The sequence below is a fragment of the Macadamia integrifolia genome, unplaced genomic scaffold (assembly GCF_013358625.1).
Source record: "Macadamia integrifolia cultivar HAES 741 unplaced genomic scaffold, SCU_Mint_v3 scaffold535, whole genome shotgun sequence".
Classification (NCBI taxonomy): Eukaryota; Viridiplantae; Streptophyta; class Magnoliopsida; order Proteales; family Proteaceae; genus Macadamia; species Macadamia integrifolia.
The window spans coordinates 158,452-172,005 of NW_024870476.1; the positions used below are offsets into that span (position 1 = coordinate 158,452).

Consider the following 13,554-nt stretch of genomic DNA (forward strand, 5'->3'; position numbering starts at 1 on the left):
TTTTTTTTTTTTTCCTGTGTTCTCAGTATCGGTGGAATCAGACACAGAGAATGGGAAGGGAAGAAGAAAGATGGGGAAGGAATAGGATCCTTCGGCTCTGATACCAAGTTGATGGAGAACCCTTAGGGAAGGGAGGGGAAATCAGAGTAGAGATGGGGAAAAGGAGATCACACTCACATATTCATTCAATAATCAAATTGCTCTCTAAATCTTCAGTCGATTACAACCAATATATAGAAAAATAGGAACATGAAATTAGAAACTTAACTGAAATGGAAACTAGCCTAAATTAGGAAACAACAATAAAAAGGAAACCAAAGCAAGGAAATAAATTCTACTCCTACGTTCAAGTCTGGAAACTAAAAGCATGAAATAAAATACTAGGTAAACTACTAATTTTATTTCCAACCCTTGTTGGACCAAAACCCTGGGCTGGACCGGTTCTTCTTAGCTCTTGGCTTCCAAAGCCGGTCATGCTGGTCCAACCAAGAAAGGGCAGCCGTATCTGCATCAGAATGTTCTCCATTGCTCTCCACCAGTCACCTCCATCTTAAGATCTTCAATGCGGTAACATGTTGCCTCCCCTTTGCCCACACCCTGGCCGGTGCAAGTAATATGAATGATGTTGTCCCCATCCAGGCCCTTGCAGTGCTCCTTGCTACCCATGTTTCCCCCTCATCTCTGCTTGCTACCGCTTGAAGCTCTCCCCCCAGTTCGGTCTCAAAGAATTAAAAAGACACCATAAGAAAAAACCTATCTCTTGTAAGTCTTCTAGGAAAATCAAAAATGCTACCTGCTCCCCTGAGCGTCAATCGACCCTATCCACAATCTCTCAATGATCTCGTGTACCATCCGGAATATCTAAGGCCTAAATGCCTCGGCTAAGCATGTTGACATTCATTCTCGCATCAAGGCCTCTAATTCTGATATATGTTGCCTCCTTGAGACCAAAGCTATCGAACCCAATGCCTCCTACATCATCTCAAAAATTGCCCCCTCTTGGGCATTGCTCTCCAACTATTCCTCCTTCCCCAATGGCTGGATTTGGATCCTTTGAAATCTTGCAAAGTTCTTCATCACGATTCTATAATCTTCCCCTCAATACATTCATCTCTCCATTTCCAATGTTAATGGTGTTCTCAGTTCTTTCTTCCTTGTGGTTTACGCCCAAACCGTTTTGCTGATAGATCTCTCCTTTGGGGCAATCTCCGCTCCCTTCTTCCTTCTATAGGCACCCTTCCGTGGGACCTTGGAGGGCATTTTAATGTCGTAAGATTCAGTCACGAAAAGCAAGGTGGTTCCCCCATTGACCGTATCTCTGTTCAAGTTTTCAATGACTGCCTTGATGACATCGCAATGAATGATTTAAGATGGTCAGGAGCCACATTTACCTGGGACAACCGCGGAAATGGCTTTAATAGAGTTGCATATACGTTGGATAAAGCTCTTGAAAATGAGGGCTAGCTCTATGCCTTTCCCTGCACCTATGCTTCTTTCGATTCCCGGGCATCTCGGATCATAGCCCCATCTCTCTCCACATCTAGCATTTCATCTCCGTTGGGCCTAAACCTTACAAATTCTTTAATATGTGGTCCCCCCCCCCCCCCCCCAATCAAGATTTCCTTCCTTTAGTGATATGCTTGGGCTCAGCCGGTCTACACCTTCTCCTCCCCCTTCTCATCTTCTCAAAGATGCTCAAACATGTCAAAGTTGCCTTCAATCACAATTCGCACTCCTCACTCCCTCTCTCTTCTCAACTTCTCTCCTTCTTCCTTCCTCTCTTTTCTACTTCTCCCTCATCTCTAAACTCAATCTCTTTGATTTCCAACTGGATTAGCATACCTTCTTGTAATGGTGGAGCTCATAATTAAAAGATCTTCTCCTATCACTCATTCCATCTTCGATTTCATTGGTTTCTAATACAACTCTTTCATTTCCTAAATAACAGTAAATAAAATCAATTTACTTAGCCTATAAAAGGGGTGATAATATACTAGGGAAAAAGAACATATTTTTAAGGTCAAAACCAAAACATTTCACGAAATCTCAATGGATTCGACTAAGACTTTGAACTAATGAGTATACACAATCATTTAAAATATAAACCATAACAAAGGTTCCTCGATCGCACTAAGATCAACAGGAATATGCCAAATTTATAATGCATAAGAGTAATTAACTTGAAGTATTAGGAAATATTTCTGAGGAAAAGAGTGGAGATATATTTGAAATGTTTCTAAGGACATAACTTGGTGTTGCAGCTAATTTTATTTTTTTTTTTAATTATTTTTAGGTAAAATCAAACTTTAGTGCTCCAAACATGGGTTACACCATATGGTAATGATTGTAATCTTTTTAGTGGAGCTAACCATTGATCTTATTGTAAACATGGTAAATGGTATTCCAGCACATAGTGGTATTTTCTTCCTATTATTAGAAATCTCCATTTACTAGTATCATTATATATGATTATTATGTATTATCTTTTGTAACAATTATAAAAAGTTTTTTTTTTTTTTACTTCAATGATGGTTTCTAGTAAAGTAGGGTGGTGCTTATTCTATCACTTTCAAAGTTTCATCTATAATTTTGAATTTTTCATTGCAACAATAAATTTGGGTATGGAATGCTTAATTCAATTTCTAGAAATTAATGCCCAAGTTTTGGAAACCTTGTAGTAAGTGCCCAACACTGAAACATAATGTTGTAGGTGAGCTAAAAAAGCCTAAATCATAGACATATATGTTGAAACAATAAAAGAAACACCAGTGAAAGGAGTACAAAAAGAGTACTCATATGTATAAATGGTATCACGGTAAATCTCAAAATTCAAGATTTGGGTTCAACTGGGATTCCGACTCTACTCAAGACCGAAATGGCCAAAATGGCACCTAAATATACCACCGAAATGGTACCAATTCTCTATCCTTGTCAACGGTAGACCTGAGGAATTTCTCTCCTCCTTTGTTGGTATCAGACAAGGTTGTCCCCTCTCCCCCTTTCTCTTTGCCCTCTCCCTTGAGGTCCTCTCTTGATCCATTCAACCCTCTACTGACCGACATCTCATCTCCCCCATCCCCAAATGCAAGTCCATCGGCCTCACCCACCTTCCCTTGGCTAAGGATCTAATGCTTTTCTCCAAGGCCGACACTCTGTCCATTTCCTCCATCATATCCTCCCAAATCTTTTTGAGTCCTTTTTGGCCTCCGCATCAACCTTCTCAAATCCCGCCTCTTCCTTGCTGGAGTCACTGAATCTGTCAAAAAGAATCTCATGGAACTTACGGGGTTTTCCCTTTGATCCTTGTCTGTCAAGTACTTGGAGCTGCTTCTCATCTCTACTAGGCTTACTGCCCATCACTGCACTCCCATGTTTGACCTCATGAAAAAAAGGCTCCAGCTCTGGAAAGGCAAACTCTTGTCTTATGCAAGCCATCTTGTTCTCGTCAGATCAGTTCTTCAATCGATGTACCTCTGTTGGTCGAGCATTTCTCTCTCCCATCCAGTACAATCAAAGAGATTGAATCCATCCTTTGCTCCTTCCTTTGGAAGGAGTTGAGCCTTTCAATTTCCTCCACCCTCTTAGCTAGGTTGCGGCCTGTCTACCCAAAGCTGAGGGTACCTTAGGTCTTAAAAGGGTTAAGGACAACATCTCGGTGGGTATCCTTAAGCTCATCTAGAAGATAGCGTCCAAACACAAAGTATCTGGGTCTCTTGGATTTACTCCTCCCTTCTTAAAAATGACTCCATTTGGACTATTCCCCTTCCTTCTGATGCTTTTGGGTTTGGAGGAAAATCATTAGTCTCAGAGTTATAGCCCTTGATGCTATTCACTCCATCATAGGGAATGGCTCCTCCACTTCTCTCTGGCTGGACCACTGGCACCATTCGGGTGTGCTCCTCTCTGTCGTCAGCCCTCGCACTGTTTACTCTCGGGCCTCCCCAAATCCGCAGTTGTCGCCTCCAAAATCTTGGATGGGACCTGGTCCCCTCCCCACATCTCCCCTCCTCTCGCTGATTTATGGTCTACCCTACCCCCTCTTCTTCCACCCGGCCATCAAGGTAGAAGATAAGATATCCTGGACTCCTTCGTCTTTTGGCCTCTTCTCCTTTGCCTCAGATTGGAACCACATCAGATCTGCTGCCCTCTTGTGCCTTGTCGCAGCTAATCTGATTCAAAGGCCATATCCCTCACCATAGCTCCTCCGCCTGGTGTGCCATCTACTCTGTCTACCAACCCAGTCCTTTCTCATCCATCGCCACATCCGGTCTCCCCCTAATGTTATCTTTGTTGGAATGGCACCAAAGACATCAACCATCTCTTTTCACTTGCCCCTTCTCTTCTCCATCTAGAAGAGGGTTCTCAACCATTGCTGGCCTTCCAAAAGAAAAATTCTTCCCTTCTGTAGAGAGTGGATCTAGGTCGACTTGACCTTTGCTAGTTACACCATTTGTGACATTACAGGCAAACTTGCTTTTTGTGCCACCATCAACCACCTTTGGATGGAGCGTAGCCATCCAACTCTCGCTCCTAATGACAAGATTTGGACTCGTTTCTACTTTGACATTAGCACCAAGCTTGCTTCTCTTAGGCATAGATCTGTTAGAAACTCACAAAGGAACAGGCTTATTGTTGTTCCACGTGGTCTCTCTATTGATCTTAGCTTCATCCCACCCCCTCCCCAATGATGAATTGTATCCCCCTTAGTCCCCCCCCCCTTTTTCTGGAATTGGTTTTGGGTTGGTTTGCTCCTTTTAGATTGCTTTCTCTTGGCCTCCTCGAGTTGGGCGATTTATATATATATATATATATATATTTCACTCGAAAAACAAAAACCTCGAGGACCCCTCGATTCACATTTCCACAAGTGTCGAAACCTAGATATGCCATTGAAATTTTATCATTTCGGGATAAATTTTGAACTATGGCAGTACTTAAAATGGGATATGTATGACAAAGTATGACAAATAAATTAATAAAAAGGAAACTGCATTTAGAGTACAGGAAGAGATGGAGGAACAAGACATGTTAAATATCTGAACATGAAATTACACTTATCAATAAATCTGGCTTAAGAACCTCAAAATTGACTCATGCAAATATAATATGTAATCATACGACTGCACTTCAACAACAACAACAACAAAGCCTTGTCCCAAATGAATGGGGTTGGCCATAGGACAGCACTTCCTTATCTGCAAATCAGCATTAAGAACCTCAAAATTGACTCATACAAATATAATATGCAACTTACCTTTTCAAGAGACTGTACTCTCGAAGTAATGTCCTTCTCAATGTCATAGAAAATAATTGGAGGAAATAATAGAAGTACCACTCTAATGCGTTCTTTGGGAACACCAACATCCTCAAGAAATTCAACCAAGGGTTTCAGATGGGATTCTACTGATAGCAAAAGAAGGCGCGGAAACGATTCAATGAGGTATCTGAAAGAGGCATCTTTGGAGCCCAACAAGTTTAGACCCCCACGCCTAGCTTCCATCTACAATTCGTAAAATACCATAATTTTACATGGTATAACAAAGAACTTAAGTGAAAATAAGAGCTGAACTATGTAAGGAAACAGTAAGCTGAATGAAATGATCAAAAGAGGAAAGGGGAAAGAAAAGAAGAAACAATTACATCTATATTAAAAACAAGACGTTTCTATAACATAGTACAACTTTCGAAAGTAAGATGCAAGCCCAGTACGAAATACTTGGCATCCTAGTGAATAGGGTCAACCAAGCACCATAACAGCTACAAGAAGCAGGGCATTGTACCTTTTCAAAAAATGATAAGGTCTGCTGGATATCCTCATCAGTAGCAATTGATAAGTGCATCATCATACGGCGTGCATTCTTCCCAATGAAATCTTCATCGTCACTGCCAGAGAAGAACATTTCCTTCACATATTTAACCTATAGGACGAATACAAAATAAGCAAAAACTCTTGGCCAAACTGAGAATAACAGATATAATAATTGTTGGGGAACATGCCCACACTCCTAAACGACCTAAAGTGATTTTGAAGATAACAAGCAAATGGTCTAATTCTAACAAGTTAATCTTAAGCATTGATTAGCATGTTGAAAGTCAAGAATGGAAAGACCAATTGAAGAAGTGAATATCAAGCTCCATAAACCATGCATGTTCAAGCCAGCTTAAGTATTCAAGCCAAGACGAAGAAATGAAGAATTGAAGCTCCCATCTAAGAAGAATGAAGACTATACATTAGATGCCTTTATTTGTAGTCCCATTTACTTGTAATTGTGCACACACACTCGTGCATCATATATGCATCGATCATGCTTAGAATGACCTTAGGTCATATCACTCTAGCAAGGACCAAGACCCATAGCTATAAGGAACCATCGGATTTAAGAAACCCTTTCATTTACTGTGAAAAACAGTACCTCTGTATTCAAGGGCATTTTGGGTATTTAGGGAGCTGGTATCAGGATACAATCTCTTCACGAGATTTGTAGGTTTTTAAGTAACGAAACCAACGGATTTGGAATCAGCCCAATCAGAGTCTGTATGACCAAGTTATGGTCATTAGAAGTCTGCCCGGTCAAAATCAACCCAAAAGATTGGCTGCAGAAATGATTCTGGCAGAATCATCTGCGGTGACCGCCCAAAGTGGAGGTCGACCGGCTGTGACTGGTTTGCTTGAATCACCCTCCAACGGCTATATTTTGTAACGATTATTTTTGGAGTCAACCGGCACCCTTGGAGGTCAACTGGGACGCCCAAGAAATGACCATTTTGATGAGATTTTTTTACCTATTTAGCACCCCAATCTCACTTATTGTTGTAATAATGGGTTTTACGGGTTTTAGGGAAGGTGTCAGTTACCAAACGGACCTTAAGAGATTTGATGGTCTTTGTAATTCTCTAGAACCTTCTCTCCATTGTTATAAATAAAGAGGGCGGGTGTCATAGTAGACACAAGTCATTACCCCATTCAACACGGTATCAGAGCCTTAGGATCGACCCTAAGGACTCTCCCTCTTCTCCATCTCTTTGCCTCTTTCTCATTTCTCTCTCACCCAGTGCCTCCTTCATCTGCGTCTCCCTCCATCTCTTTTCATCAGCTTCTCTCTCGTGGTGGGAACTTCTTAAACCACCAAGAGGGTTTCTAGCCTCCACCCATCATTCCCCTGGGCTCTCAGACTCTCTTCTACAATGATCTGAGAGACCCAGAACCTTTTTTTCAACAATTTTTCAAGGTTTCCTCGATAAGAACATTTTTTCATTGTCGGGATGCTTTTTACCCGCTCGATGCTCCGATCATTTTGATATTTGTTACGATTGGTGCCTCTTATCCTTGTGGTGGTCTGTAACGACCACTTTTTCGTTTGAGGTCTCTGTTCTAGAACTATCTCAAAATCGTTTTCTCAGTGTTTTACCCTTTATCGATTTTTGGGTTTTCTAGCTTTTTCTGGTTATTTTGCTGATTTATCTATCTCCGAATAGTGTCTCTTCTATTTGCACAGCCCCCTTGAGTATCAACCATGTTTACCAACTCATCTGCTTCTATTGGTGGAGACACCACAGCTCTTCCTACCTTTCCTCCTTGGGCTAACAAGCTTGATGGCACAACTACCTTATGTGGTCACGCTCGGTCTGCATCTCCATCAAGTCCCATGGCTATTACGAGTACCTCACAGAAACCACGACGCGTCCGACCACCGGTACTGAGATTGACAAGTGGGAGTGTGCCAACTTTCTGATTATGGCCTTCCTTGTCAACTCCATGTTGTCACAGCTTTCGCGTGGCTATCTCCTCCTAACTCCACTGAGAAGATCTGGAAGTCTATCCAGGATATCTATTCCCAGGTAGGGAATGATGCTCAAGTCTTTGAGCTTTGCCAAAAGGTTCATGATCTGAGGCAGAGAGGGCTCACTCTGTCACAGTACTACTATGAGTTGCGGTCACTATGGACTGAGTTGGATTTCTATGAGGAGTATACTCCTTCCACCACTGAAGAAGTCACCAAGTTTCAGAAGCGAAATGACAAAATCAGGGTCTATGACTTTCTGGCAGGTCTGAATGTGGAGTTTGATCAATTGCAGTCCAAGGTTTTAAGTCGTGACCCCTTTCCTACCTTGGATCAAGCCTATGCTATGATCCAACTTGAGGACAGTCGACATACCACTATGCTTCCTCAGCAAGCTGCCACTCGTACTGAGAGATCTGCACTTGTTTCTAGCACTCAATCCCTTAGTGCAGCCCCACAGTCTGGTGGCTCCTCTACTAGGACTCCAGTGAAGTGCGATTACTGTGGGAAAGAGCGTCACCAAGGAGCACTGCTGGAAGCTTCATGGTCGTCCTGCTGATAAATCTAGAAAAGGGCGAGGGAAGGATCGTGCAGGTACTTCTAGGCAGGCCAACCATACTGAGAGCCCTGACTCTGACTCTGCTCTTAGCTCCTCAATAGCCTTGCTATCATTTGACGAGCTTACTACCCTCTGGCGCCTCTTGACTCATCCAAACTCTCCTGCACTTGCCACTGTGAGCTCTGCTCATTCCACCCCTTCTGGATCCGGTATCTCCTTTTGTGGCCATACTATGTCTGTCCATTCTACCCCTTGGATTATAGACTCTGGGGCTTCTGATCATATGATAGGCCGTTTGTCTCTTTTTTCACAGTACACTACTTGTCTTGGTAATGGTAAGGTCAAATTAGCTAATAGGACTTATTCCACTATTCTAGGGAAGGGCACTGTTGGATGTACCCCCTCTTTATCCCTTTCTACTGTATTGCACGCTCCTTCTTTTCCCACTAACCTTTTGTCCATTAGCAGTCTTACTTCCAGTCTTAATTGCAAAGTCACATTTTTCCCGTCTCATTGTGTTTTTCAGGATTTGGTGACAGGGGAAATGATTGACTCTGGTAGGGTACGTAGTGGTCTGTATCTGTTTGATGATGACTAGACGTTGGTCTCTGGTCAGGGTCTTCACATTTCTTCTACGTCACCTCCCATCTCTGAGTTACTGCAGTGGCATCGTCGGTTGGGACATCCCCCTTTGGGAACTTTAGCTAGAGTTTTTCCTTCCTTTAAAACTTGTAATTCGAGTCAATTTTGTTGTGAGGTATATGTTTTGGCCAAACAAACTCGAATCACTTATTCTGTTTATGGAAATAAAAGTGCCACTCCTTTTTCATTGATACATTCTGATATTTGGGGTCCATCCCGTTATGTGTCTGTCAATGGCTATCGGTGGTTTCTCTTTCATTAATTGTCATTCTCGGACTACTTGGGTTTATATGATGCAACCCAAGGGCGAGACCTATTGCTTTCAGCAGTTTCACCGCATTGTTCAGACACAGTTCGGTGCTACCATTAAGATCCTTCAAAGCGACAATGGCCGAGAATACTTTGAAGGGTCCCTTCAAGCTTACCTTCCCGATCATGGGGTGATTCATCAGACTAGTTGTATGGATACTCCGGCTCAAAATGGGGTTGCTGAGCTGAAGAATCGCCACCTTTATGAGGTAGCACGCTCTCTTATGTTTGAGATGCATGTTCCTCCCCAGTACTGGAGCGACGCGATTCTCACTATTGCCTTTCTTATCAACCGAATGCCTTCTCGGGTCCATGCCTTCTACTCCCCTCTGGATCTTCTCTAAGGTTCCATTGCTTTTCCTGTTCCTCCTAAGGTATTCGGCAGTGTTTTCTATACTCGCGATCATCATCCTAATGGAAAGTTTGATCCTCATGGTGTCCAATGCATTTTTCTGGGTATCTTCCTACTCAGAAAGGCTATAGGTGTTTTCGTCCTCCTACTTGGCGTTGGTTTGTGACTATGGATGTCGTCTTTCACGAATCTGCTTCATATTGCACTGCGACACCTCTTCAGGGGGAGTCTCCTTCCATTATGGAAGATGTGCCGCTGTCTCTTGAAATTACTATCCCTGCTAGCATCCCATTTCAGGGGGAGAGTGACACTCCTACTTCTCCTACTTCGCCTTAGCCGAAGATACATGTGTATAGTCGTAGAAAGCAGACTCAAACCACTACACATCGAGCATCTACCCTACCATGCCAATCGTCTCCTCTCGAGCCTGATCTTATCCCCTTGCACCCGAGTAATTCTCCTTCTCCTTTTGTTGATCAGTCTCTTGAGTTTCCTATTGTTGTTCATAAAGGCATTAGGTCGTGTACTTTACATACTATTGCTAAAATTGTTTTTTATGACTCACTCACTCCTTCCTACTATAGTTTTGTGTATCTCTTTCCTCTGTGTCCATTCCTCATACCTGGCAGGAAGCGAATGCAGACTCACAATGGCAAGCAGCTATGGTTAAAGAGATACAGGCTCTGAAAAAGAATGACATATGGGATCTGGTGTGTCTTCCCTCACTAAAGAAGACAATTGGGTGCAAGTGGGTCTTCACAGTAAAACAGAAGGTTGATGGTACAGTGGATCGGTACAAGGCTAGACTTATTGCCAAAGGCTTCACTACTAGGAGACTTTTGCTCCAGTTGCTAAGATGAACACAATTCGTGTTATCTTGGATTGTGCCGCCAACTTAGATTGGGATTTCCAGCAGTTAGATGTGAAAAATGCCGTCCTTCATGGGGAACTTGAGGAGGAAGTGTATACGGACATTCCTCCTAGGTTCACTTGCTCCAAAACCCAAGGGAAGGTATGCAAGCTGAAGCGTTCTCTGTATGGGCTAAAGGAAATCCCTCGTGCTTGGTTCGAACGTTCCATAAAGCTATGGTTGCTACAGGTTACTCTCAAAGCAATGCCGACCAGACTCTGTTCATCAAGAGATCTGGTGGGAAGATTGTTATCCTAATAGTCTATGTAGATGATATTGTTGTTACTGATGATGATCTGGCAGAAATCTCTCACCTCAAAAGATACTTGAGTGAGGAATTCGAGATCAAAGACTTAGGACAACTTCGTTACTTCCTCGGCATTGAAGTTGCCAGGTCTTTTCGTGGGATCTACTTGTCTCAGCGGAAATATGTGCTTGATCTTCTCTCTAAGACAGGCATATTGGGGTGTAAGCTAGCAGACACTCCTATTGAAGCTAATGGTCACCTGAGTAGCAATGAAGGTGATCCGATAGATAAGGGGAGATATCAGAGATTAGTGGGGTGGTTGATCTATCTCTCTCATACACGCCCTGACATAACATTTGTCGTCAGCCTAGTTAGTCAGTACATGCATGATCCCTACTCGACTCACATGGAAGTTGTGTTGCGTATTCTCCGGTACTTGAAATCTGCCCTAGGACATGGCATCCTTTTTTCTCCTCATGATCACCTTAGGGTGGAGGCCTTCACAGATGCGGATTGGGCAGGTTCCCCTGATGACCACAGGTCTACTACTGGTTATTGCACCTTTGTTGGTGGTAACCTTGTTACATGCCCGTTCAAGTTCTGAAGTATGGCACATGGCATTTGTGAGCTCCGATGGCTTCATGGTCTTCTCACAGATTTGGTTGTTCCTGCTACCCTTCCTATGAAGCTCTTTTGTGACAACAAATCTACCATTAGATTTGCTCACAACCCTGTCTAGCATGATCGAAAGAAGGATGTGGAGATCGATCGACACTTCATCAAAGAGAAGCTGGATATGGGCCTTATCACTATGCCTTTTGTTCCCAGTAATGAACAATTGGCTGATGTATATATTAAAGGTCTTAGTGGTAAAATGTTTCATCCCATTATCTGCAAGCAAGGTTTGAAATCTCATTTCGTTTCGGTATTTTGGTGGGTTCGTGACCACCGAAATACCAAAATTTCGACAAGATTTCGGTCGAAACTTTTTTTTTCCCCCAGTTGGCTGTTTCGGTGGTCAAACGGTGGTATTTTGACCTGAAACTTGGGGGATAGCCTATTTTAAGGTTAATAAACATGCCAAGAACATAAGAATGCAAAAAATATTAGAACATGATATTGTTTTAGAGTTGTACCTCTGTTTGGCAGCAACCGTGGAACTGTTCGGAAAATTGTACCTACTTCATTGCTAGAACAAGATGTAATATGATAATAAAACAAATAAATAATGCATTTAAGCCATAATCAAACATACATCAACATTAATGAGCTAATATTTAGAGTATTAGAGTAGTATACTATGCGACTCCCTAATCCACAAGTCCCAACTAAAGTCAAACACTAAGCATATAACTTACACAACAGTACAAGTGTACAATAGAAAACATAATGACTATGTAGTATCTACTATCTACTGGAAAGAACTATGACGACCTGGCTCGATTCCACGCTCAGAACGAAAGAATCGACGTGCTTTTTCTTCTGACTGTGCCACAAATGCATGCCACAACATAGTCTGAGAGAATAATGGAACGTAGTCCTCCACAGCTGCCAAAAAGACTGAGTCATCTATATACTGAATGTAACCTATCCGAGAGTACGTATCACCACCATAGTATGAAGAAGAAGAACCCGCTATTGAGTTACTATCAACTAATGGATCCGGCAACGTGTACGGGTTAGCTGGGTAAGAGAATAAAATGTCCACAAAGCCACTACCATGTGACTGGGTCTAGGAGCCATAGTCAATACTACTACTAAGAATGGATGAACCAGATGTATGCCCCATCCCAGTGAATTGACCATAAAGTCCATAATAGTGCGACCAAGTGCTCCCTCCAGTAAATGATGGGACATGCCATTTCCCACTCCCTCTACTTTCACTGTCTGGATGACTATCCCCTCCACTCAAACTCATTCCACCAATAGAAGTAGATAGACTATCAATGTCCATACAATCTCGTTGCCCTTCACCGAATTGGCGACGAGGCCCTCTACTGCAACCTGAACTCCTCCCTCCACCTGATGAAGGTGCACCATGATCAGAATCTTGTGTAGCATACTCAAACTGACTCTCCCCAGTGAATCGCACAGGCTCCGACTGTGGATCGGCCTGCTCATACTACTCTCGAACTCCTTCAAATCTATCACCACCACCTCCCCCATCACCACCATCACCATCATCATCGTCATCACCATCATCGTCACCACCATCATCACCCTCTTCATCACCTCCATCTCCATCACCATCACCATGTGTCTGTGTATGTGGTTGTGTCTGAGTCTGGCTGTGGGTACGAGCACCCGATGAAATGGACCAATCCTCTTCGTCATCATCATCATCATCATCATCATCCCTACCAGGTACAGGCTCGAATGGTCGAGGGGTCTGTGAATGTATCCTTCCATCTGTAGCCATATAATCATCAACATTGACCGCCATCTCTCGCACTAGATATAGGTCTGGCCTACCTCCCGGCTGATCCATCAATGGCTCGCCTCTATCCCTCACCCAGTCCATTAGAGGATCCTCATCATCCGAGTCGATCTGGAAAATATTAGCCAGCTCGATCTGGAGCCTATCATTATCCTGACCCATGCGTATGTGCTACATCCTCAGTCTCGTATTATAATGCACATACACCAAGTCATTTAGACGTTGTGAACCCAATCAATTCCGCATCTTCGAATGCATGAGTGAAAATGTGCTCCAATTTCTCTCACAACCAGATGCAGAACATGTCTAGGAGAGTC

The 13,554-nt window shown here is 42.9% G+C and overlaps 1 protein-coding gene across 3 annotated transcripts in view; it reads right to left on the reverse strand.

Annotated features, from left to right (window-relative positions):
• The window catches only part of LOC122069108 (transcription termination factor MTERF4, chloroplastic-like), a 42,605-nt gene that overhangs the window by 13,839 nt on the left and 15,212 nt on the right, over window positions 1-13,554 (reverse strand). For 2 of the 3 annotated variants that reach the window (XM_042633040.1, XM_042633039.1), the window contains exons 2-3: window positions 5,781-5,918; window positions 5,255-5,500 (exon numbers count right to left, since the gene is read on the reverse strand). In XM_042633040.1, the coding sequence (XP_042488974.1) occupies window positions 5,255-5,500; window positions 5,781-5,918 (384 nt within the window). The remainder of the gene's footprint in view (window positions 1-5,254; window positions 5,501-5,780; window positions 5,919-13,554) is intronic. The other variant, XM_042633041.1, reaches the window with a different exon arrangement.